Source organism: Cololabis saira, chromosome 21 (genome assembly GCF_033807715.1).
Source record: "Cololabis saira isolate AMF1-May2022 chromosome 21, fColSai1.1, whole genome shotgun sequence".
Classification (NCBI taxonomy): Eukaryota; Metazoa; Chordata; class Actinopteri; order Beloniformes; family Belonidae; genus Cololabis; species Cololabis saira.
In genome coordinates, this window is record NC_084607.1 from 29,075,859 (window position 1) to 29,103,148 (window position 27,290).

The 27,290-nt window shown below is 43.4% G+C and overlaps 1 protein-coding gene across 8 annotated transcripts in view; it reads left to right on the forward strand.

Annotated features, from left to right (window-relative positions):
* LOC133422459 (RNA binding protein fox-1 homolog 2-like) overlaps window positions 1–26,903 on the forward strand; it is a 55,440-nt gene extending 28,537 nt beyond the window's left edge. For 2 of the 8 annotated variants that reach the window (XM_061712458.1, XM_061712464.1), the window contains 11 exons: window positions 1,743–1,940; window positions 2,981–3,154; window positions 3,594–3,647; window positions 3,858–3,950; window positions 13,685–13,772; window positions 15,723–15,779; window positions 15,978–16,158; window positions 17,164–17,206; window positions 21,119–21,219; window positions 22,541–22,616; window positions 23,720–26,903. In XM_061712458.1, coding sequence (XP_061568442.1) covers window positions 1,743–1,940; window positions 2,981–3,154; window positions 3,594–3,647; window positions 3,858–3,950; window positions 13,685–13,772; window positions 15,723–15,779; window positions 15,978–16,158; window positions 17,164–17,206; window positions 21,119–21,219; window positions 22,541–22,616; window positions 23,720–23,764 — 1,110 coding nt within the window. In that variant the 3' untranslated portion in view covers window positions 23,765–26,903. Of the gene's footprint in view, window positions 1–1,742; window positions 1,941–2,980; window positions 3,155–3,593; window positions 3,648–3,857; window positions 3,951–13,684; window positions 13,773–15,722; window positions 15,780–15,977; window positions 16,159–17,163; window positions 17,207–17,711; window positions 17,755–21,118; window positions 21,220–22,540; window positions 22,617–23,719 lie in introns of all 8 variants that reach the window. The other 6 variants (XM_061712459.1, XM_061712460.1, XM_061712463.1 and 3 more) reach the window with 6 other exon arrangements.
* Window positions 26,904–27,290: the final 387 nt, after the last annotated feature.

Genomic DNA, 27,290 nt, shown 5'->3' on the forward strand with positions numbered 1-27,290 from the left:
CCATGGTCCTTCTGTAATCACCTGGTGAAACGACTGTAGTTGATGGAAAGGACAATCGCCTCACAGCCATCCCACCTCACTACAGTTAGAATGGCGGCGAATGAATGGCGATGAATCCTTCGTTCTGGTTTTGGACCTCTCAGACTTCTCTCTGTCGGTCGGGCTCAGACCCGAGCTGTGTTCCAGCTACGTGTTTATAGTGTGTGCGGCCATCTCTGCAGAGGAATAGTGAGCTGTCAGGCTTTAGGATTAGAGACACGGGGAGAGAGCCCATTTGCTGTGCAGCATCTTAGTTACTCCGTCTAATTAAAAAGGCTGTCTGGAGACGGGGTGTCTCTAGGCGTCACCCAGCCCAGATACGGCCCGTGGCAGAGACCAAGCCGGGGGTTAATGGTGTGTGCTGGAAGTTCAAGTACAGATCAATTGTATAAATCATATAGATGCAATATATTTTTTCTTAAGCCTAATAACAATGAATTATTTATGTTTTGGGATTTTCATGATTATTTTATTCTAAAACCTGATACCGTTGTATAATAGTGCTCATTATATTCTCCCTGGTGTCAGTGATTTGCATTGGCCTGCTTCTTTTTCCACAACCGGGTTCACATAGCTCGCTCATTTCCATTTTTACTCTTTTTGTTATCGGTCAGCAGAAGGGGATGAAGTTGTGACTGTAGCACAGTCCATTAGGACCATGTCTTCACCTGCAGTGTCGCCTGGCGAACGTTTCCTTTCACTGTGCTGGGATTTTAAATGCAAGTACATGTGAAATCCTCACTGGGAGGAAAAGTTGTTGCAGACTGCTTTGCGGTGCAGTAAATCCTCCGCTGCCATACGAAGCTGGGAGGTGGAGGCAAAGCAAGCAAGCGAGCGAGCGAGCAAGACAGACCTCGTGTTGCTGGCCCCTTTTCTGTGGAAACTAGCTGAGGTTTGTCCTTAAAGTCGCTGGATTTACCACGAGGGTTATGTAACATAGCATCAAAGTACATTGATTTGAACAGTGTTGTCCCATCCTTAATCTAGTTTGAAGGTTTTCCTTTCATCTCGCCAGCTAAATCCTTCCCCCTGCCCATCGTCGACGTACCTTTGCCTTTCTTTTACTGTGATTGTCTTGGTTGTAAAGGGATTTGGAAGGGGGAAAAAAAAGCCCAAGATGCCCTTGAGTGTGTAAAATATTGGAGGCAAGCAGTAGTGCAGAATCACCCCGCACACGAGCTGCAGTACACACCAAGAGCTGCGATAAAGGTTTTCAGATGATCCAGTCGCTGATTCAGAAGGACCCGCGGGTAAAGAAACTCGTACATTTAATCTCAAGTATATTATAAAGTTAATCTTAAAATAAAGAAAACGACTGTGCACATAAATCCTCTGCAGTTATTAGCATGCTGCCTAATTATCCATCCATCCATCCCAAAAGCTTCTTTGTATCGCAAACTGTGTATCAAATTTTGTGACTCTTAATAATAGATGTGTTTGCTGTAAATATTTCATGGTTGGCTGACTGAAAACACATGCCTGTCAGAGATATGGAGGTAGAGCGAGGGGGAAGGGATAATACGCAGGGAATGAGGGAGTGACTGCGAGAGGGAGAGAGAGAGAGAGTGAAATTTGATAGGAGTCTGTTTAACCCCCTCATTCGAGCTCCTTCACGATGCTGCAGCCGCTGCAAAAGGCTCGCTGAGAATAAATGTTAATGCGCCTGCATCTCTCCTCTCCTCCCCCCATCCTCTCTCCCACAGGGCTCTCAGGATTCAACCGGAGGACAGGAGGCTTTGGTGGCCCCACCCTTCACAACCTTCCCTCCTCCACCTCCTCCTCAAAACGGGCTGCCAGGAGCAGAGTTTGGCCCGGGGGCCATGTTTGGTGCTGGGGGCCAAGTTGCAGCAGAGGTAGGGGCTGGTGCCAATGGAGCCACCTCAACACCCACCAGCAACAATGTAAGCACTTCGTGTTCAGTTTAGTCCTTCATTGATGGGATCTTTTGGACATATTGAGTTATCTTCTTATTCTTTAAATATTAGCGAGGTAATAAGCTATTTGCTCTGCAGGATTATCTTTTTTAGAAGAGTTCCTCCCCCTCCTTGTGATGGAATAGTTTATGTAATTTTTATGTATAAAATTGTACATGTATAGAAACTAAACTGCACCTGCAGTGATTTGATTAATTATACGATTATATTTATTTATTTATTGAGGTTTTTTTTTATTTTAAATTTTTATTTTTTTTTACTTATCCATAGGCTTCCAATTTATCTACCTATCAAATCCATTTCTTTTGCATGAATAAGATTTTGGTGCAGGCCACCCACTCTCCGCCTTTTCTCAGGCCAACTTACAGCAATTTCCAGTATTTAACATTTGGCATTTTATTTTTTTTTAGTGAAACCTGTGCAAGCCTCCGAGCACTTCAATAATATCAGCTTCAACTGATCTTTTTAATGTAATGATATACAGCAAATTTTCAAATGCAGCTGAGAGTAAAAGGTTTCAAATGCCTCACATTACATTTGCTTACCATCAGCATGCCAGCATGGTGCGTCTGAACATATCAACATGCTGACTGTAGCAGAAAGATCTCAAAGCGCTGCCTCTTATTGTGGTCTAACAAAGCTGTGATTGCATCTGAAAGGTTCTTGCTGTGTCTAAGCAGACGCAGTTAAGCCGTGTCAGTCATTCAACTGTCTGTAGAAACAGACACGCTTCTATTTCGATATGCCCAGCTGTCTTTACACGCCACGCGCTTGCAGTTACTCAAGTGTAGTTTTTGAATAAATACAGCAACCATATTAAATTCTTTGAAAATGAAGTCTAAATTCAGTCGATTGATTGCAATACAGCGTATTGAGAGCGTTACCGACACTGCAAGGACACAAAAAAAAACCCTGTCGCAGCAGAGGTGTATCTTGAATAAATAATTTCCAAACATTTGTTAAACTCCCTCACCTTTGGCCTTCCTTCCACCTTTTGAAAACAACAGGGAAAGACGGAGGAGACGTCTCAGGGTGAGGTGGGGGTGCAGTGCAGTGCAGGAGGAACCGGAGCAGGGGGCTCCGCAGGAGACTCCTCAGAGGCCAAGGGGACCCCCAAACGGCTGCACGTCTCAAACATCCCCTTCCGCTTCCGGGACCCAGATCTCAGGCAGATGTTTGGGGTAAGAATCTTGTGAATGTTGTGAGTCCGTATTCATGACCGGATCAATAAATGAGTCTAGACACCCACGGTGCTCCTCGGTAGGGGGGCCTCTCCAGGGCGGGGGGTCGTAGAGCTGGACAAAAGACTCCAACTAGCACAATAGGAACACACTCATGCAGGTCCTCTGAATGCTAAAGAGGGCAAAAGGCTCTATTTGGGTTCATTAGCATGAAAGACAGTGTTGGAGGAAACAAAAAACAGAAAAAACAAATGTCACAGGAGAGTTCAGGTCTAAGAAATTAAAAGGCAACAGTATGTAATGCAGAAAGCTGTCTTTTGGGTAATAGTGACCCCTAGTGTGCAGTAGCTGTAATCCCAGCGGGATTGAAAGCAGGCTTAATGATTTAAATTGTTCACTTGTATGATTATATTTGCTAATCTCTTGCCTCCTTTTGCAGCAATTTGGGAAGATTCTGGATGTAGAGATTATTTTCAATGAGAGGGGTTCAAAGGTAAGTCATATGATTCTCTGAAATGAATTTCCACTGGTTTTAAAGGCAGCTAAGATAATGTATTAGCCAAACCACAGGAATAATTGAACTAAAGTTAAAGCTGATGATTAAATAAAGTCCAGGGGTTTGCAGATTGTCTTGTAACAGCTGTCCCATGTGATGTGCAGCCCTCTGTCCGTGCAGCTCTTTAACCTCTGCTGTGTACCACAGGGTTTTGGCTTTGTGACATTTGAAAATAGCGCAGACGCAGAGAAAGCCAGGGAAAAGCTCCACGGCACTCTGGTGGAAGGTCGTAAGATTGAGGTAATTTTCCTTTCTGCCCGTCTTTCCTTTCTTCTCTCTTCTGTCTTCTATTTGTTACTCCCATCATATTTCTGCTTGATCACTGACTGCTAGCTAGCTCCCATCCTCCCTTATGCGATATGCTCTGATGCAGCCCACTGGTATCCCATTCCCCGGTCCTCTGCAGTATGTTTCTCTCTCTTTTTTTTTTTCTTTCTTTTTTTTTTTAACTCCAAAGAGACTTTTTTTTTTGTTTGTTTTTGTGGTGGGAATGATTGGGAGGGTGCAAGAACACAACAGGATTGACGCATGCTTGCTACTTTTTCTCTGCAGTGTTATGTTCACATTAACCAGATACATCTTCACCCCCCCCTCCCCACTGATGCTCAGCTTTTAGCTACACTGATCTTACAACCATTGGAATGATGTTTGTGTAGCTGGCACCGGAGGGCACGAGAGGAACGAAGTGAAAGGATGATGCATGGCAGATTGCTCTCAGATGCTCTTATTTTCTTCCCTCGTATGGAAATCCCTCTGTGTCCCCTTCTCCCGGTGCTGTGGCTGTGTTGTTGTGACAGCTCATGGCTCCTGGTGCCACAGCAGCATGCTGGGAATCACAGCGACACTGACGCATGTTCACTTTATGGAAGTCTGGATTCTCACGACTGAACTTTGAGTTTTCAGTGTTTGCTTTTCATTTTAAAGTTGATACATGTGGGTTTTTTTTCTATGTTTGAAGCATGTGATGATTCTTTTGAACGCCAGTTTTTCATTTTAATTGGGGGTTTTATCTTGGTTACTTATATTCGATCACTTGACTTGAGCCACTTTAAGCCAGGATTTCTGCATGGGCTTACTGTGATGATCTCCTTGTGATGTGTGTGTCTGTGCGTGTGGGCGGTGGGTGTGTGCGGCTCAGGTCCTGCATGATGGATGAGGCTGGACGCTTTGAGTGTGGATGAGAATGAAAGGCAGCCACCTGCATCCACTGGTTCAACATACTTCCTCCTCCACCTTCAGTCAATCAGCAAGCTGAGTGGATACTGATGGAGCCAGCTTTACCCTGCATCAGTCTCACCCATGTACCGAGTCAACAACCTGTGTTGTCCGTCTGGCATTGCTTTTAACCCGTTACTGTGTCTCCTCAAGTTGTGCATGATATCAGTCACTTTTACCAATCAGTGCCAGGTCTGTGTATGTTTCCAGTAGTCACTGCATGTACTCTGCTGTCCTCCAGTAGTGGTGGTGGTGTGTAGAGAGTGGAGCATCAGCAGCATGGTGGAGCAGTGGCAGGAGTCTGAACAGTGCGTCTCTATCTGTCTGTTTATGGTGCATGAGTTTGAAGAGACCAAAAGCTGGCGCAGGACGAGCCATGGTTTTGTGTTTACACATTCTTTCAACGAAAGGCAAAAGGGGGCTGAACATTTCTATTTGAGGCAATGCTCCTGCAGACGTTGCTGCAGTTACTCTTGCTTTTGTTGGTCATAGATTTCAGAGTTTGATGAAGTCTGTTTCCAGTGATCGAAATGACAAAAAGATCAACAGATCATCCTGTTTGTTACAGTTCAGAAGCTCTGAAATACAGGCCTAATGATACCTGTGTGATTCTGTAGTTTACTGCTATCCACTGGCATGGGTGTAGAAGATAAACCCTTGGTGTGCATGGTTGATTATATAATATGGATATTTGCAGCTTACTTGAGGAAGTGTAGACGGATTTATGTTTTTTCCTTTATTTTCCTTTTTGCATGTTTATTCTGTATGGCTGTTTTGCTGACTTATTTTCGGTGATGGGGTAATATTACATTTATTTTACTTGTTTAGTTAGCATGGAATCAGTTGCATCTGAGTGCCTTATAGTCTTGTTTCACCAAGAATAAGGGATACAAAGCTGAGTTCTTTGAATAATCTTTGATTGAATGATTCATAAAGGAATGCCGTATTCAAATCAAGTGCTGATCTGCCGTTTTTCTTCTCGGTGCATGACAACGGACATTGGTTAGTTGTTGTATGTGTAGTAGCTGCACACAGTCTGCATGTATGTAGTCAATATGAAAGAACAATAGAAAGAATTGTTGCTCTTTAAAGTTACACTGTACTTTTCTTTGTCTGGGATAAAACTCTGCGCTTTGAAGAAGTCAGTTTCCTGTACACTTCCGATGTGTCCATGTAAGTGGCCCAACTACAGTTCACTTGTCTATATCTGCTTTCCTTTCATCCCATCTCTATCATTCAATCTATATATAAGGCCCCTTAGGCCTATATATAGGCCTTGTGGCAGTGTGTATCCCAGTGTGCTCCCATAAACATACACACTTTGTGCATCTTCATCCATCCATGGCTGTCTTTGTTGTTGTGTGTATGCCCTAACATGAAACAGTCCTCCCTCATCACATACTAGCATCTGTCTGCCACGGGCAGTAACATTTTGTCTATCATTGACGTGTGTTATTTTGGCAAAAGGTGATAAATTAACCATTTGCGCCGATCTGTGTCTGCTATTATATCCAACTCTTATGCTGCAACCACACAAGTGCATCGGTTCCTGTGTTTCCTCTACAGTTGTGGCTGTTGTGCGTATGCAGTGTTGGCCTCTCTTGCAACTCTTGCACTTCATGTTCGTGCAAACTGTGCTTCTTGCAGACAACTTGCCTGTGAGAACGACAGCTTAAAACAACTGATGGTCAACCCCGAAAAATGGCTGGAAACTTAACTTTAATGTTTGTTTTATAAGTGACAACAAGAAGCTCAAGATATTACAAGAATTATAATAATGCAACATAATTCAATCAGTTCAGTTTTATTCGTTCAATCAGCACCACAAACCTGCACTGAACAGGAGAAATAGCAAATTTATTTAACCTTAAGTTGACCATCTAGGAACCTTTTTTGGCTGTGCTAGCTATGGACTTGATCTGTAGAACATGAGCAAGAAGATGAACCACCAGAAACACAATCACAGAAGAGATGGGGGTCTGACGGAGACCCCGCCGAACCCACAGACCTCCAGTCGCTATCTCCTGCCCCCACATGATGTGTTTGTGGTTGATCTGTGTTGCTGCAGTGATATGGGAAGCGATGGCTTATCAGCAGCGCAGAGTTTTAGTCAGATATGGCAACACGTTTAGCGCAGGATAGCTGAGATGTGTGTGTAACCAGCGTTGCAGCTCTGCATGCAAAGCAGCGGCAGTATGGGGGACTGGTGTCTTCATCACTGCATGGATGTGCCAGGGGAACAGGATAAGAGGAAATTGTGCCTGTGGTTCTGCATGCCTACCCATGCATACTCTCACAAACCAAATCTGCCACCACGCACTCCTCTATGACGCAGTTGGCCTTCAGCTCACTTCGGCCTGGGCCTCCAGTTGCTTAATTTAATTAATTCCAATACTGAGTTTGGATTTGTTCTGACGGAACTGGACCGTGAGGTATTGGACTGGCAACGGCCTGAGTTTAAGGCTTACCTGTAGCTTTTGCCCCATTTTTTCCTGGATGACCTCCCTCCCCCAACAGTTGTGGATTTGACCAATACTACTTTATCTGAGCTTTTTGTTACTGCATGCCCTGCTATGGAAAAGATTGAAAGAAATACGAGCTTATCCTTGTGTGTTTGCTTGGTACGTGTGTGAAAATGTAGAAAAGGTTGAGAGAAAGGGAGAAAGAGTTTAACTTTGCCTTTTTCAATCCTGTCTTTCTCCATGTATTGATTCATTCTTTCTCTTTCATACAAACCTGCCAGTCAAGTTTCTTTTTTTGTCATTTTGAATTTGATTCTCTTTTGGCCATTATGTCTGCCTTTTCTGTTTGTTTATTCGTTTATTTCAATCAGTCCTTTAGCATGTTTTTCTGTGGTGACTGGTAAAATCTGTAAATTTTAGTCATTCTACCCATGCCCAGTGTGCAAAAACACTTTGGTTCAAAAGTAGCATATGTTTACGCTAAAATAAGTCGTTCCTTGCAACATGTAATCTACATGCCCTTTAACTGTAACAGACACCGATAGTGATGAAGTAACCTTTGCTATTCTTCTAATGGAGGGTGGTATGACTTGGAGTTTCCTCGCCCAGCTCTTCCTAGAAGGTTTTCAATGTGTTGCACAGCTAGTTGTAAGGGGATTTTTGGGGGTTCAGGCAAGGTTGCCCCATATCTCCATCTTTATACTCCAGGTCAGACAAATTTAACGATGGTCAGACGATTCAAAGCTACCATCACCTCTCCTTCTTTCTTTTTTTTTCTTCTCTTCTCCCTCTCAGTCTGTCCTGAGCTGTAACACTGCTGCTATCAGGTTTTCATTTCACATGGGACAAGGAGGGGGACATCTAGGTTTCTTTTGTTTCTAGGATTATTTGTTCCTTTATTTATTATATTTTTTCTGTTTCCCTGACGACTTCTGTGTGTTGTTGTCAGTCTCCCTGGTAACCACTCGCTGTTTCTACGGCAACGGTAAGTTGTGTACAAACATCAATCACTGAACTTGAAACCTTGCCATCCTCCCTTGAATGGGGGCATCTGACACAGTATAATGTACAGTTTCCTATCAAATTACAGTGTTAATTTCTACATTTCCACTCGCCAACTGATTCCAGTGTTTCTGGCCCATTTTAACTAATTGCCTTAAAGACTATTGTTTTACAACGCTTAGACAAGTATCAGCAGAATCCATCTTTTAGCAGTAATGTTTACTCCACATGCTCACGCGCCAACAGCGTCTTGAACACTTCTCTGGGAATGACTGAATGTAATCACCTTACTCTATGCAATGACATATCAATTCCCAATTGGACCCGATCAATGAAAGTCAGCAGAAATGACGCAGAGCTTTGGCTGCCGCTGCCGCCAGCAACGGCCTTGAGTGAATGCAGAGCTGCCGGGAGGCTGCTCTTTAGTTCTTTCGCTGACCTGCCTGTTTCTGGCATAGAGATTCCTGATAGTTGACTCATTGTGCATCTGAGAAATCGAGACACCAACGATGTTCGTACATATTTAGAGCTAATGCAGCATGCGGCCGGCGAGCATCTTGACAAACCATGTTGCAAACCAACGCTTGTCTTTTCTGCCAAGACAAAAGTCACAAGCAAACATATTTGCACACTGTTTTTCTCACTTTTAAGAAACGGATTGAAACTCTTTAATTCTGTGTAAACTATGGCCCTTTTAATTCACTCTGAATGAAAAAAGGTTCAGAAACTACAGTCATATGTAAAATAAAGTTTATCGTATCAAGCCTAATATGATGTGACCCTCACCAGGTCTTATTCTGGGTAAATACAACCTCATATAAATGAGAAATAATATACTCTCTTAGGCCAGAAAATTATTCATTAAACAAAAAGTCAAATTTGACAAACTAAGTAGAATCTGTGCTTCTAAATAAGGAAAGAGGGTAGGCTGTTGCTCAAATGCACTTGATTAATTGCTCTTCAGCAAGTGTGAGCACCTCTAGAAAAGCAGAAGTTTGGTTATTTACTGATCCAGGTATGTGTCAACACAATGCTAAGCAGGAAAGGCATCAGCGGTGATTGTAGAGCTGCCTCACACCACCCTGGGAGTGGTTATCCAAACAATCCAGCCCCCCATTCCACAATGGAAAAGGTGGAAGTCAAGACTGTTGCCAGTCATCCCTCGGTAAAACAGGAAAGTTCCCAAGAGCAACGTCTTACAATCTGCAGGCGTCAGCTTACACGTTAAATGTAAAGGTTTGGAAAGTGCAGTTAGAAAAGGGCTCCACAGTTATGGCTTGTTTGGAAATGTTGCCTCCACTGCAAAGACAAGGGGGTAGAGCTTTGACTTGCTTCTGCATCGATGTCCTTTGGGCCGACAAGACCAAACAGAAACCTGAACAAACCACAAGTCTTCAGGAACAACACAACTACTAACAAGCATGGAGGTGGTGAAGCCAGACAGATGATGCTTGAACAGCAATCCCAAGTACACTAGAGAATCAAGATGTAGCAGTGACCCTTTAACAGTTGCAGACCTCACCTGTGGAGGAATGCGGGTCATGTTCATGAACTAATTACCCCAAACCTAAATGAAATGAACATAAAGAAATAAAGATGATTAAAAACCATTTGAGATAAAACCTACACAGGGCAGGCTATTCAATTGTGTACTTAGTTTTTAACTCACCATTTTTATCCCAGTTGTGAAAAAAACTAACAAACTATGACCTTTGAGGGCATGTTTACCCAGTTTTAATACCTGGTGAGGACAAAACGTTTCTTACATTATGTCCTGATCCAATAAATCTTAAAATCGAAATAAGGTTTAATTTACTTTTTTCCCCACATAATTGTATAATACTTAATATTTGAGCTAGTTTGCGCCAGTTATTCATGAATATGTTACTTGGGAAATTTTCAAATTTCAAATCAGTGATTTACTAAAATGGGTTGCAATGTTTAAATGCATCGCTATGATTGTCCACTGTGGAAAGCGCTCCTCCCGTGGCAGAGCGGTGCAGTGGCTGCTGGTGAGCTGGGGCCTTTCTGGGTTGAGTTTGAATGTTCTCCCTGTGTCTGCATGAGTTCTGCACAGCTGCTGCTCCCACCGTCCACCGTCGTGTTCCTCTGCTCAACTGGTGACTCTGAATCGGTAGTTTGAGCCCCCGCAGTTGTTTGGTGACATGTCCAGGATCTCCTCTGCTTAATGCTCAGTGTAGATCTTTAAACAGTTAATCTATTAGGATGTTTTTTTTTGTTGTTTTTCGCAATTGGTTTAGTTATGCAACAGCCATCACCATAACGGAGTTAACCAGATTTATGCTTGGGTGTAGCAGCTACATACACAGCCCACACCTAAGACCGATGTTGTGTCTCGCTGTAATTACACCAACAAACACTACGTGATCAATTTTAAGCATCAGTCTTTCTTTTATTTATTTTTTTACTGACATTGCAGCAATCTATTTCTCTACCTATCATGAAACAGCGAATAAGTATTTGGAAAAGATCAATGCTACCGAGGAGGTGGAGCACATTTGTTGTCTGCACCGACGCGTTCCCGGGCCGCCGCTGTCGGGTTGAAGGTACGGCATAAATCAGGCTTTGGAAAGGTGCCCAGCTATCGGCTGAAGCCCAGCCTTTTTTAGCGAACAGCATTCATAATTCATGTTAACTCGTGTAAACCTTGGTTGTCTCTGTTTCTCTGATCAAAACAGTGTGGAAATGCCTCAGTTCATGGGGCTGCGTTAAAGGTGTCCGCTTTTACCTTGGCATTAAAGTTACATGTGAAGTGCATGATCAATGGCTTGTAGCGGGTACTTCCATCTCTTCCATGCAGCCTTTATGGTGATGCGTCTGTCTACGCAGCAGGTTGTGGGTTGCAACTCCTTTCAAACCAACTGCTTATGTGAGAAGTCCAAGAATGAACAGCTGGTGCAACTCAGCCAGTTTGTGTCCAACCATATGCATTTCTAAACCGATATGGGGTTTACCTTGCTGTTTTTGGGTCTCTATTATACTGCCATTTCTTTTTTCTTTTCTTTTTTTTCCCTTGGTTTGGTATTCTTGTAGTGGATTGTCTGTGTATTAGTAGTTGTAGTAGTAGTTGTAGTGTACTGGTCTTAGTTTGTGACACACAGTTTTAATGCTTGGCATAGTGTCTCATGTTTATTTTGTTTCGTCTCCTTTTTTGGGAATGAGGACTGCTCTCTCACTCTCCTTCTCTATCTCTCTCTCACTCCCCCCCGTGTATCTCTCTGTCTCTCTGTTCCCTCCATCCTTTGGTGCTCTCTTTCTCAGCCCACCACATATAATGAGATTTTTCAGGAGAATGGTCACCAAATCTAATTGCTTTATTTGAATGATGCACCTTGGTATATATGTTTTTGTTTTCAAACAGATTTTTTTGTTTGGTTTTGTTTTGCTCATGTCAATTTTTCTTCCTTTTTTTTTTGTTCTTTCTTTTCACTCCATCTGTATGTTTACTTATTGTTATTTTTCTAGAATAAGGACTGGCTCTGTCTGTCGACCTCTCACCTGCACCCGTTACTCTTAACTTACCTGTCCCATCTTCGTCTCGTATGCGTTTGATGTGGGAGTGCTGCGATCGTTTTGATTGGTCTCTATGCTGCATCCGATGCTTGCTGATTGGCTGAATTTTCATTTCCGTATTTTAGTTTGTTAATCACTCTTGTTCATGTGATGCGCCCATATATGGCTGTGTGTAATTTCTATGTTATACGATTGATTTTGTCAAACAAATGTTTTTGCACCCCCTCTTTCTCTCCCTCTCTTTTGTATTTTATTTAAGTATATATTAATTCTTTTAGGTACGTAAACCCCAAACGTTTGGTTTCATATGGAAATGTCATTTCATTCGGTCTGGCTTTGTTTTTTCCAGACTGGACTGGGAGGGGAAAAATGGGATGAATGTTATATTAATCATTAACAATGTTGATTTGCATGTGTTCCAGTCAACCCAGTTTCATAAATTACACCCGACTCAAACACTATTTACTTGATCAACGGAGAACCAGCATTAACGTTAGCTACGCGTGATCGATGTAAAAACCCCTGTGCAACTGTGGACTAAAATCTCACTCTCCAACAGAAATATTAACCGTTGATTCATTTATTTTGAACGTTTCCACAGTTGTGTGAGATAGCGGGCCAAGCTAAGCTAAATGAATTATTTCTGCTCCCCTTGTCATCCGCAATGAGGGAAAAATGAGGTAAACCTCATTTCCATTTGAATGAACCGCTTCGGATAAAGAACATGACTCATCGTGAGAGGCAAAGTGAACAGCAGTCGAGGCTTTAATGGGCCTCTAAATGGCCGTGCCGCGCGTACGCACGCACAAGGACTCTCATTCCTCAGCCTCCCGCTCTCATTTAGTCACATGCAGGCACACGCGCGCACAGACTCCTCAAATTGCTAAAAGGTCATGAATCTTAAGCTCGCCTTGCAGTTAAATGTGCAACTTGAACAGCACTCTCGGACAGTGTGGGTTCTTACGGCGAGCTGCAGCCTCTTTCTCTCTCTCTCTTAAAGCCCATCAAAGGAAGATGAGGATAGATCAAGGGACTGGAATGGGAGCCTTTGAAGCTCAGGAGGGAGTTTTTCAGCCATTTTGGACTGAAAGGGCTGAGCATTAGTTTGATTATGACAGCCAGCATGCACAGAACATGTACACACATTAACAAAACACATTCACAGTGCGTTCACCTGTGCATGCTCAAAATAACGTACAGCTCAGTGTCCTTTGCTGAGCGACCCCCTTACATCTCTCCAGAGTGCTTTTTATTGCATGATGACTAAAAATTGCCTTAACAATCTCCATCCACTTCTACACACAAGCAGGCCGCCGCACAAACAGCCCGTAGATGGAGAGGTAGTTGAAATACAGCCGAGGTGTTTTGCAGAGCTACACTTTCTCCTAGGAGTCTGCACCGAAATCGACTCTTGATGTCAAGAGACGGAAACCAATTTCCTCACCAGAAAATAACCCGTCAATAGAGCAATCACCATCCACAGCTTAGTTAAGCCTTGGTGATATTATTTGTGTATTTTAGAGATTAATTCGTAACAATAGTAAATTAATCTTTAAAAAAAACAGATATCAGTGTCAAAATTTGTGAAAAATGGACAGTAATAATATAATACTGAGGTCCTAGCGGCAGGCGTGTTGATCACATTGTTGTAAGAGCAAACATACGTCAGCGTTGCAGTACATTTCAGTTTGTGTTCTGGTTTTTTCTTTCCTCTCCTGTGCTGCTGTCTGTGCGCTTGACTGTCTCCTCCTCCATCCCCAGGTGAATAACGCCACTGCCAGGGTGATGACTAACAAGAAAATGGTCAGCCCCTACCCTAACGGAGAGGCTCTCAGCACGCTGCCTTATGGTAACAACCACACTGACGCACACTAACAATGCCGGCCGAGCCATTTAAAGCGCGTAGGTGCAGGAGGAGAGGCAGGCGGGCTTGATCTGAGGCCTGCTTTTTAACACGGCAAAGTGCTGGATCATTCAGCTGCTGAGTAGTTGTTACTCGTAAACTCGGACACAGTTAACAGCAAGAAATATGGACCATATGGATGTTTTAACATGGACTAAATGAAAAATATGTAAAACAGATGGCAGAGCACAACTTTATAATTGTGGGTTTGACAGAGTCTAACGGTAGAGTGGCATTTTAACAGACATAAAACCTATAACTAAAGGCGTAGCATTCTGGCTCTTAGTTGTAAACATGCCCTGGTTGAAAGAGGGAGAAAAAAAAAACAAAAGAAAATGAACCGGAAATTAGAAATGAGGGGAAAAAAGAGTTGAAGTGCGTATTTTTGTATTCTGCTCGGCTGAAATCTTCTGCTGTCTGTCAGTATCCTGGTCTGGTCACTGGAGACGTAGAAGTTTCTGCTATCAGCTGTCAAACTGACACGATTCAGGCCTCTAAATCCCATCTAACACCTCAACAAATCTCCGGGTGCATAATCCTCCTGTCTAAAGTGAGCTCTACACACGGTAGCGCACGGATGCTGCTCTTCCTTCATGTTTCTTCAAATCCGTTATATTTATCAGGAACTTATCAAGCAGATTTCCACAAAGTAGTAGAACTAGCGTTTGTGTTCTCTCTAAATAATGCAGTCGACCTGTTTCACTCTGAGTGCACACAGTGAGCACTTTTGTCTTTTTTTAAACTGCTAAGTGACTAAAAGTGCTGTCACGGTAGAAACGAGCATCAGTGAGATCAAGTACTATAAAAGTGAACTAAAGCTACATATATATATATATATATATATATATATATATATATATATATATATATATATATATATATATATATATATATATATATAGATAGATAGATAGATAGATAGATAGATAGATAGATAGATAGATAGATAGATAGATAGATAGATAGATAGATAGATAGATAGATAGATGTGTGTGTGTATGTATGTACGTATGTATGTGTGTATATATATTTTTATATATATACACATATACAGGACTGTCTCAGAAAATTAGAATATTGTGATTTTCTGTAATGCAATTAAAAAAAAAAAAAATGTCATACATTCTGGATTCATTACAAATCAACTAAAATATTGCAAGCCTTTTATTATTTTAATATTGCTGATTATGGCTTACAGCCTAAGAAAACTCAAATATCCTATCTCAAAGAATTAGATTATTCTGTGAATCTTAATCTTAAACTGTAAACCATAATCAGCAATATTCAAATAATAAAAGGCTTGCAATATTTCAGTTGATTTGTAATGAATCCAGAATGTATGACTTGAACTGTTTTTTTAATTGCATTACAGAAAATAAAGAACCTTATCACAATATTCGAATTTTCTGAGACAGTCCTGTATATTAGGGATGCACGATATGTTTTTTCTAGCCGATACCAATAACATATTCATATTTATTATTTTTTTTTTAAATTTAGATTCACCTGTAGTTTGTGCACATCTGGAGACAAAAGAGATGGAAGAAAAACTGGAATCTTTACTGGAACTTTTATTATCGGATATCGGAGCTATTTTAAATATTATCAGATTTATTGATATGACGTCATAATTCCTGATATCGGCCCGATAAATATCGGATCGATATTTATCGTGCACCCTCAATATGTATATAATATGTGTGTGTGTGTGTGTGTGTGTATATGTAAATGTATGTATAGAGCTATAGATAGATAGATAGATTGATAGATAGATAGATAGAGTGTAACATTATGAAATTGTGATGTGAGTTAGCTCCTCTGTTTAAGTTAGTTTAAATGTGGCCTGTTTGTTTACGTGTTATTATTTTCCTTCCTCCCTCTCTGTGGGCCCATCAGCAGGGTGGAAGCTGAGTCCTATGGTCGGGGCCGTTTACGGGCCGGAGATCTACGCAGGTGAGACCAGTGACATTTCCATCTCACTCACATTTCCCTATTTGTGTTAATACAGTGTTAAACAAGTCTTTCCTCCTCATCGACGCTGCTCTCAGGCCCCGAGAGCAGCGCTTGACTCCATCATTTATTCTGGGGCTCACCTCAATTTTCTTCTCGCCTTGCCCGTTTAGTAGCTTCGTTTTCATTTCCTGTTTAAAGATTTGCTCCTGTCCTCCTCCTCCTCGCCTCCAGTCCCGGGGTTCCCCTACTCGTCAGCTGCGGCAGCAGCCACGACGGCGGCGGCTGCGTTCCGCGGCGCCCACCTCAGGGGCCGGGGCCGGCCCGTTTACAGCGCCGTGCGGGCCGCTGTTCCTCAGCCTGCCATCCCCACCTACCCTGGGTAAAGAAAATCTGCTTCTTTAATAAACAACAGCTGGCGACTGCACTCTGCGGGGTTTACAATAAAAAAACATTTTAGCACTCCAGAACTAAAAATCTGCCGAGGTAAATTCATTTAGCAGCACTTGGAGAATGTTTCCCACAATCCTGTTTGACCAGGTTGCCGCTGACGCAGCTGCGGGCATCCGCTCCACATTATTCACACTTCACTCTCCAGTCCAATTGGCAGAATATCAGTCGCATCGCAGGCTATCCAGCCGAGTGGCGCGCTGATGGGATTGCACCCTGGAAGCCGCATTTGAATAAGCACACAGATGCCAGCATCAGCAGATTTGCATAAACACACAACCACACCAACCAATTTTTCACAAATGCAGTCGCCTCGCGCACAGATCGGCCGCAAACGATTCACTTTTGCCGTGACCTGCTTGTCCGGTCGCCGTGTGCACTCGTGCATGTGCTGTGATGATCTGCTAATTGGGTTGCGAGTGCTGTGATTCTGTGATCCGAGCTGAGTGGGCTGATGTAACGGCGGCGTGGTTACTCGCTGTGTGATATGATTAAACCGAGCTAAGCCAGATGAAATCGGGCGACGCAGGAAATGCCCTCTCCATTTCTGCTCAGGCGAAAAGCTTGCAACCATGAGACGACCCGGTTTTCCTTGTAGCCGGGGAGCAGCGGCAGTTTACGCTCTCATTTCAGTCGGATGAACTTACTGTATTATCCCCATGAGTGCGTCGTTTCATGTTTTTAGTTGCACCATTGGAGCTAAAATGGAAGTTGTATTTCCTCTGCATGCTGCATGGGTGTGAAATAACCACTTTCTCTCTCTCTCTTTCTCTCTTTCTCCTCCCTCATCTGTGTTCCTGTTGCCTCTCTTGTCTGGTGTGTTGTGATCCTCATCCACCCTGGGTTTCGGGACTGTGCACCCCTCCATTTGCACCCCCCTCCACCCACCCCCGGCCCCCTCCTCCCGTCTGTCTCTGCTGTGTTCTCCTCCTCCCAGCGTGGTGTATCAGGATGGGTTTTACGGAGCCGCAGACCTGTATGTAAGTAAAGTCACTTCCAAGCAACACAACATCTCTCTTCCTCCACCTCACAGCTTCTTCCCTACTCTTATTTTTTTGTTCTGTTGTTGTTGCTGTTGTTTTCCTTCCTCTGGGGGTGATCTGCATGTGCATCCAGTCATGCGCTGCACAGAGCTGCCTGCATAATGGTGTCGCAGAGCTGCTTACGAGCACAAACTTTCACAAGATATTTTCATCACATAAGGTTATTTTTTGCCCAAAGATTCTTTTTAGTTGCTAAAAAAACAATGTTTATTTTAGAATGAGTGCACCGACTGGGACACACGAGGCTGTTCGTTAAAGAATATGAGAATAAAGACGGTGACACCTTTAATAAGGACTAAGATGTTGGAGGATCTCAAGCACCACTACAAAGGCCGCTCTGTAGGCGGATGTACGAGCAGTGTGTGAACACGAGTGTGTGAGTGTGTGTGTGTGTGTGTGTGTGTATCCAGGTTGACGACGGTTGTTTCTGTTCTCTCTATAGACTAGTGTTTCAGGACTCAGTCCTTAGTCCCAGATTGCCTCAGGTAGGGTCATTTCAACATCAAACCCACAGTGTGCATTGCTTTACTCTACTACTTCCTCTGATCTTATCAATCATCTTCTGATCTGGAACATGAGCACTTTCAGTTGCTACCAAGAAAATGACAGCTGCTTTGAATTTTGCTTTATTTTTCTACTAACTCACTGAAATCTGCACTTTTTTTGTGGGTAAAGGAAGTGTTTGTTTACTAAACTACTAAATTGTATTCAGTGAACATTTTTCCTTCGAGTTTGTTCTCAAGAGAACTGGCGTTTTGGTTTTGGGGGATATAAAATGTCCAAGAAAAAAAATACAAAAATGGGTTAAGCGTAGAACTTGGGGGGGAAGAACAAATAAAAAAAAGCAAATAAATTACTTTTTCAAGTGTATGGTGCATTTAGTGAGAACAGAAAATGCCCAAATTCTGGCAGTTCTGGTTAAACATTTGAGTCTCTTATATTATGGCAGTTTGGTTGTTTTTGTTCGAACTGCACCTTTTTTCTGTAAACATGATTTAAATAAAGAAAAGAAAACCTTTTTTATAGGAAGTTTTTGTGACTGCATTTAACAAGAAACGTTGAACTGTCATATGGGCTTTGTCGCTTTCTTTAATCAAGAGCGTATCTCTTGGATTTGAGACCAGGATCCTTCATTTCCATGCTCAGATTCGGCGCTGCCCTGCCTTCACACTTGAAATGTTTCTGCTCGCGTGCAAATTTGCTCTGACTCATCTCCAGGCTGTCTCCTCATTATATTCACTGCTGAATGTTCGGATGTCCCGCTCTCCAGTTTCAGTTTGACCTCTTCCCTTCAGTTTTCTTCAAAACTTCAGCTTACATTTCTATTCCTCTGTTCGCTCACGGATCCTGTCAGAACTTTCCAGCCCATAAAATGGTAGATGTCGGATTGCCCCTCCTTTCGTGCAGACGCTCGTTTTACCTCACAGCATCTCCTCCAAGTGGTTATCTATTACTGGCGTGTATATGTCACATTTAATCAGACCAAAACATCACAAAGCACAAGAAGTTGCGTGCATCTCACTTAACAAATAAAATAAATGATGAACACTTAAGTTCCAACTTTTATTTCAAGTGTTTCTCTTGTAGCATCAATTAGATTATTTGTGACGAGAGGATTTCCTTTACTCCTTCACACTCAACCTCAGCAGGTGTTTTCATCCTGTTAGCTGCTGCTGCTGTATTTCTGCAGTCCATAAACGATGATGATACAGGTGTGATGTCGGAAAGTGTCATATCTGCGAGTGACAGCACCAAATAAGACCGAGTAGAAGAGAAGATGCTCAAACTGGCAGTACATCTGAGAGCAGAAACGCAGTTTCCAGGTGAATCAGAGCAGATCCGAACGCACGCAGACATTTCTAGAGCACGGGTGGATCTCGGATGTAACCGGCTGTCCAAATAAGGCGCCAACCGCAACAAACATGACAATGACATCACTGTGCTTGAAATGCCGACCTTAAAATAGCCCAGAAGGATCGTCCCTCGGCCTGCACCTTGTGTGGCGTTGTTGTCCTTAACTAAACGTCTGCGGTTGCCGTCGACACGAGACAGCGAGCCGTGCTGTGTGGATGGAGCTTCAGGCACTTGAGAACGATGTTTATTAAATGACAGAGAGGGTGAGCTGAAGCTGTGCAGAGTTGAATGTTAATGAGCAGCGACAGTAACGGGTGGAACCCTCTCCAGGTCTCCACGGGGGCCAGCCACTCAGGCAACCACAGCACTTTCCCTTTTACTGAAAACGTGGGAAGTGCGAGTGACTTTTAGGTTCAAAAGGGAAAAGAAATCTTCAAAATTGTCCCCAATTTTCTCGCCGTGTACATGCCTGTAAACTCATGTCACCATTGGAATCACAATTTCACTCACAGGAATTGAGGATCAAAGAGCATCTTTGCAATAACAGGTCTTTGATGGGCTCCATACTTTCGACCAATCACAGTCGAGATCATTACATGCTGAAATGAAGGTGAACTTCACTTAAACCTGACTTCAATGGGCGCCAGCGTCAACTTTCAGTCCGAGGTTGTTCAACAGTAGAGCCACATCTGTCCTGCGTGCGTTGCGGCCCATCAAAGACGTTTTGTTGTGAAGATGCAACTGATACACGATTCACACGAATGACATTTACATTCATTGTGATAAACCAGATCTAATCATTCAGTGAGTCACGCTCCGTCACCAAACCAGCTGCAGAAACAATTATTCCAGTACTGCTGTGATTAATTGGTGCTCTTTATGATTCATATGAACACTTGACTATAAGATGAAGTATTTCATATTTTATATGATATTTTAAGCTGTCTGCTTCCCGCGTCGTTCCTGCAGTCAGTGTAGGTCGGGGGTGCGAGATGCCGCAGAATCTGCCTTTAGGGGGTTCAAGTGGAACTGAACAACATCATGCCGTCTTCCTGAATTAACCCCCCCCCCTCCCGGGATAATAATTGAAGCATGTGCTGATCAGCTGCTGCATGAAGGCATATTACTGTGTTTCTGCTCCACAGCCTCGTCTCCTTCCACTTACCCAGAGAGCCTTGCTCTCCCCCTAACAGCCCTGTTTTTAGCCCGACCCCCCGCCTCTGCTTCATGTCCTGCGGGCGCCTCAGAGAATGCTGGGTAGTTTTGCTTTGTGCTCTCTATTCTGATCAGGTCCAAATGCAGCGGGAGGTTGTGGTGGAGTTTTTTTTGTGTGTTTTTTTTAGGTCTGAGCTGTAATTTTGGGTCGTGCATGCGGTGTCTGGGATGATTTTAGTGTCAGTCTAGGCTTGTGTGGGTGTGCTTGTGTGTGACTATGTTTTTCATCTTTCTCTCTGTTTGTATCTTAAATCCGTGTGAAGGAAGACGAGAATAGAAACTGATGGCACTTTTTCACTGCAGCATCAGTGTCCTCAGATGTTTTTAATTATGACTCTTGATATTTCGGTCCTCTTTCTGGACAAAACTGAGGTTTTTATGTGGCCTCGTCTGTGTGACGTGTCGTCCTCCTTTTTTTGTCCCCCCCCCCTCAGCTGTAGTGGTAATACAGTATTAACAGTCCAGTCGTCTCTCTGTCACACTGACGCATCACACCTCCTCCTTCACCGACACACCAATGCAATACACTGACAGACGCTGCTTTTTCTTCCTTGTACGTGTTGGGACAGATTGACTCTCCTTTAGCATATCGTTAGCCTTTATATATCTTCATATATACATAAAATGGATACATTTTTCAATCATAGATATTGATTCTGAACTTTAAATTGGCGTTGATGTCAGTTTATTGCATCCCCCCCCATCTAAACATGGTAGCCTCGTCTTCCTCAGAGGCATGTCAGTTATTTACCCTGGATGTGTGTGTGTGTGTGTCTGTAGGGAGGCTACCCTGCTGCTGCTGCCGCTGCCGCCGCCTATCGCTACGCCCAGCCTGCCGCCGTAACCGGAGCAACCGCTGCAGCTGCTGCCTACAGTGACAGGTGAGAGCGGCTCAGATCACGCAGGCAGACAAACGTCTCGCTTTACCAGCTCAGACAGACGGAGGGGGAGACCTGCCGGTTCAGGACGGGGCTCCATCTGAGCATGTGCAGCTCAGTAATGGTGGAAGCGCCAGCCCTCAGTCGACGGTCAGGGTTATCCGAGCCTCTCCTCACTCAGGAACTGGACTTTGCTTCACAAGAAAGGAAAAGAAGATCTCCACTTGTTTATCTTTGGACATATTATAGCGACTACCGCTGTTGTAACAATAGTCAACAGAAGAAGGCGGCATCATATAGATGATTATTCAAAGGCCTTATGTAATGCATGCTGATTAAGTGATGTTGTAGCACAACTACATCGTATTAATGAGGCCTAAACCAGCTGGAAACTAGATTTTAATTACTTTAGATCGACTGACTACGTCACATCCAGCGTTGACGGAAACATGCAATTGGCTAAAAAAGTGTTTCCATTACACGTTTGTGATTAAACTGGACCACCTCGTGGAGGCGGAACGGCTTTTTTTCAAGTCTTAAATTGTTCCATTACAGGTTTCTTTTCCCAATATTTATGTTTTGCACAACTAGTGGGGATGGAAACGTGGCTACAGATGCACAGATGTTGACTTAATAGTAGAAACAGACGGGTGACGAGAGCAGCCAGTCAGCAGCAGGATGGAGATGGGTTTTAAATATTACGTTTAGCTTAAATGAGTCTGAATGTTGACTCGCGTTAGTTTAGTTATATATTCCAGTAGTAGCGCGAGCGGTCATATTTTCTCTCTCCTGTGCTGCAAAAGTGTTAAATGTCAACGTGTTAAAGTCGGCATGAGCCCTGAAGTTCAGACCTGATTCTCCACAAGGAATCAGATGGAAAAAGAAATGTGGGTGGAAAGTACTGGGTAATCTAGTATTTTACAGGGTTTTTTAAAGACTTTTTCTCCATTAGTTTCCCCCATTATCGTCTTTATCCTGTATCCTGAAATAGTTGACCTCCTGTTTAATTCTCAGCAGCCCACGAGCTGTCTTCTGTGTGAACTTTTTATCAGCATATTCTTTAATCCTCCGTTCAGTCTTAAGGTTATTAATATTCTAGACGCCGTGCCGGGCATATTAAACCCGTAGCCGTCTCGCTTGTACGCGAGGAGAAATGTATATTTTTACCGCCACACTTATCTAAAATGAGGTTTTATAACATTTGAAATGGGATCGTTTGCAGAGCTTCTTGAACATACGCGGCGTATCCTCTTGTAGGAACTTTATAATTGTTTTAAAGTTTCAAGCTCAGCCTCTTTTAGCAGCGTGTCTTCTGTGTCTCCAGTTACGGCCGGGTGTACACCACAGATCCGTACCACGCTCTGACTCCAGCTGCTGCTGCGTACGGCGTGGGAGCCATGGTGAGAACACTCAACATCCTCTCTAACAGATACATAGTGAAACGGTGAAGGTACAAATGTCAGGAGACATTTGACATTACGGTAAAAGAAATAAAGTGATTCTTAGGGGTTATTTTTCAGCTGCAGACAGTATGAACCCAAGATATTTAGCCCAACAAGACTGTGTACCAAAACAAAAGGTTCAGATGGTTTAAGGGCTAGTAATGAATTAAAGAAATAATGTTACTAAAAACTGGTGACGTGAATACATTTTTACAATTTGGTTTTCATCTCTGAGGAGCAAAGATGGAGTGAAGGTTGACACGATGTGTGTGATGAAATAAATATGCATAAAGAGAGAGGATGAGAGTTTTAACAGTCAAGATCTCTAAACCCTCAGATGACTATGCATTTAATTTAAGAGTTGCACTGAAAAATTACACTTGCTGTCCAAAAAGAAGAAGCCTTGTCTTGTGTTGACCATGTCCAAACACATGCTTAAAATCTCTGGACTTGGAGGTCTCTAGGATGAACCACACAATGGAAATGTGTGTTGTGGTCAGAAGAATAACTGTTGAAGGCCTGATGCTCCAGATCCAGCATGAGGAGAGCCATGGAGAACCAGACAGCAGTCTCAACACCAGAAACTGGGTCCCGGGACGCTGTGAGGTTGTCTCGGTGCTCCTGGCTGAAGCCATTTACGCCTTTCCTGATCAAATAATTGAATTTAACACCTCAGGTTTCTTCAGAAGCTTGGTAATCTTGATTTTGGTGGAAACCTTCTGGTTTCACCTCAGGTGACAGAGGAGGGTTTTCAATGAAGGAATCTAGACGTGCTGCAGGAAGGACGGGGCAGAATAACTCCTGGAACCTTTTATCTCCGACATACCGAAGTCTGAGAGAAGGAACATTGAAAAGTGGAGTTTTAACCACAGAACAAACTTGAAATTCAAAATCGCTCAAATGAAATTCAGCTGACGGGACAAAACGGGAAATATCTTGGGATCATTTTATCTGCACTGAAGAAAATAATAGTTTTTCTTTTCTGTTCTCATACCAGTTTTATGAATGTTATTTTCCTGGCAGACATTTAAAAGTGATTGTTTAACTCTTGTGTGTTTCAGGCGAGTTTATACCGAGCGGGATACAGCAGGTTCGCTCCGTACTAAAACCACAAACACACCCGAGGAAATTCACTTTGCTCCAAAAACCCTTTCTCAAGCTCTGCATTTGGCAGGAGCCCCCCTCCATTTTTCTGCAGGCAGACGATAGTTACAACTCACGTTTTTGTTTTTTTGTTTTTTTACCCCCTGTTGATGTTTTTTTTTGTGTGTGTGTGTGTGTGTGTGGCGAGAAGGACCATTGCCACGTCATCATGTCAGACTCTGTGCTCCTCTTTCTGTCGCTGACATGGAATCAATGGGAAAGAGAAACACCACCAACCTGCCGGCGGCAGCTGGAGTGTGCTGCTGGGAACTCCGCTGCAGATTATGGGATGGTTTTTAGAAACACTACGGGACCTGCTGTTCTGCTGGGAACGGCCACACTACAAACCCCTTTTTTTTCTTCCTGAGAGTCGCAGAGGTCCAAGTATATCCACTGCCCTGTAAGACCTGCTCGACCCGCATATCTCCACTTCCCTTCAGCACCAAGTATAAACGGTCCTCTCAGTTTTCCTCCAGTGTTCGCCTGAAGCGATCGAGCACTAACTGTACAAAGGTACTTATGTTTTTAAACACTATGTTGACACAGAACTACAACCCTCTATCACCCTCATATAATTAATAAAAACATGAATGGAGTGCTTGATACTAAACTTATAGGAAGTATTGTCTTTTTATTTTTATTTTTCTTCAAAGCTAGAATAATGGACTTTCAACTTGAAGGGAAAAGTGGACGCATCCGACTGACAGAACCACTGCTGTCCTACTTTCAATTATAACCTTCGCCTTTTTTACCCTCTTTGATTTTCAAACACTTTCTCCCGAGTATAAGATGAAACTAAAACAAAAAATGTAGAAAAAAAAAACCGACATGGAAGACTTGTTTTTTCTGCATTACCTCAATTTTTTTTCAAGCATCTTTTTCCTCTTTATTTGCTGCCTTTGATGATAAACTGCGTAGAAATGGTGATGAAACGGTTGAACGCATCCGAAGCGGGTTCCTGCAACGTTCACAGCTCACACGGTGGTCTGGACTAGCACCGAGTCCTCTCCCGCTCCGTCAACACTGATCTGACCCGGCACACGGGTCTGTTCTCAACCCCCTCTCACTTTTTATTCCTGCTCATCCGTGACCCGCTAGTGCTTCTTCCAAATGAGGACTGTGTGCATTTCTGCCTCCTTAAACTGTCAACACATTCCAGCTGCAGCAGCGATGCAGAGAACGAGCCGATCAGATGGACAGAACCAGGGAGCGTAAACTAGCCAGACCTAGCGGAGCAGGTGCAGGAGAAACTCACACCAGAGGAGTTTAATCAGATAAGAAAAGCAGTTAGCAGCATCCTTGTCATGTTCCCTCCTCATAGCGTCTGGGAATGATCAGTATTTGTTGAAGTTTTCCTCACCGCTACATTAGAGAGGATTGGTGAACGCCCCCCGCCCGCTTCACCCTTCTCGCCCGCGCTGCATTGCTGTATACTCTACGCTGTTATTGCTATTATTTGCCTTTTTTTGGTTCCAAAGATTTTTAGAAGAAAGCACATTTATCGGTCCTGATGTATTTCTTACTTCTGTGGTTGTTTTTTGTTTGCAATGTTTGTGTTTTGTTTGTTTTAAATCTGTGGGTTGAAGCTGTATTTAACAGTACAGTGTTGTAGCAGCATCCTGGGAAGTATCAATGAAGCTTTTTTTTTTTTCTTTTTTTTTTTTACAAGGATAGAGACAATTAAGTGGTTGCAGAGTTTGAGGATTTCGGACCTGCGAACATACGAATGCTGTCGACTTTGAATCGCTTCACACTAATTTATTGGTGCTTTTGTCTTTTGGCGTGAACACTTGGTAGAGGTGTTTGCTGCAGAGGAAGGAGGTGATTGCAGATGCAGATGCAGACGTGAGGGATGCACAGGAAGGCAGGCAGGCATCAGCCAGGCCCGGTTATTGGGGGGGTGGAGGGTTGGGGGGGGGGTTACAGAAGGTGAAAAGGGGTCAATGGCCCAGCGGTTGCTAGATTTTGAACAATGAAATGATGAGTGGGGGGTTTTAGGAGGTGAAGGTGAGAAGCTGAGCCATTATTCATTAGCTGACAGAATAACAACGTCCCTGCTGACTTCTGGAGGGCACGGCGCTCAGGTGTGATGGGGGGGGGGTCTAGTTTTGTATGATTGTGCAGTAGGTCCAATGAGTATTTCTGACGAGCATTACCTCTTTTTTTTTTATTTTGGGTCTCATTGTCCCTTACAAGTATTGTCAGACGTGTTGCTATGCATGTTTTTGAGAGAGGAACCGTCTCTTGTCTTTCATTTCATTTGTGCATGAATTGAAATCGTAGTGCTGGAGGAGGAAGGTGAGGAGGAGGAGGAGGAGGAGGAGGAGGAGGAGGGAGAGTCCACTGAGCTGGAAATGGGGAGAGCTTTAGCATCGTGTAGTGCAGGAGGGAGGACCGGGTCCAGAGGGGGCGAGTGTCCCGCAGTCACGGTAGAAAAAGCTACGTCGGTCCTCTCCAGTAATCTGGGTTATCTCTGCTCTGCGCCTCTGTGGTCGTGTCATGGTAATCAACAGTCCTATCAGATGTGTAAAGTTTAATTTGGTTTGTCCGGACCCTTGCGGTTTGCTTTTATGATTAAAATAATAACGGCAGCCAGCGATGCTTCAGGTTCTTGGGTTTTCGCCACAGACGAAGCTGGCTGATCCTGGCGGCGGCGGCGCATGCGCAGAGCCGGCTCCGCTCCAGCCGTTCAGCTGGACGTGGATCAGCATCTGCGCTGCAGCTGCCGCCACGTGGAAGAGCTGCTGCTGGAGCAGATCTGGGCTGGAGGTGAGAGATGAGAGATGAGCTCAGAGGTGCTGACGCAGACCTGCACTGTGCTGTCAAACCAGTGGGAGTTTTCTGTTTTTTTTTTTGGTTGTTTTCTTTATTTTGTACAGCCATTTAATAAATGGGTTTGAATTGCATGTGGAGGGTGTTTTTCTCTGTGGATCACATGCTCTTAAAAGCTCATTTATCCCCAAGTGATATTATTTTTTTTAATATAAATAAGTGACATGTAATTTTTTCACAATGTTTTATTTTGCCATCCTTGTGTCTGCCTTCTGTTTATTCTCTTCATTATTATTGAATGTATATAATAAATAAACTGTTTGGTTTTTATCCTGGTGTGGTGTGCTTGAGTATTCCGGGTCCAGGAGCTGATCACTCCCAGATCTGGCACCGTCAGGTTCTTCTCTCCCTGCATTGTCAGGGGCTTATCGTCTCAGTGCTTGGCTGCAGTCAATGCCTCAGCGCTGAGTAGTACAAAACCCAACATAAAAGATAAAACACTGTTTGAAGAGACTCCTGCAGCATCTTGATAATGAGCACATTTATCGGCTCCGACCGTCCAAAAAGTTTTTTCTTTTCAGCGGTGCATTAACTCGATGGAGGCGGATGGCTCTTTGCAGAACACTTTTGTTCTGCATCCTCAGTGATAAACTCCCCCACCACCTCCGAACTTTCTCATCTCTGCCGGGGGGGACGATCTGGAGCAAGCTTTAATTG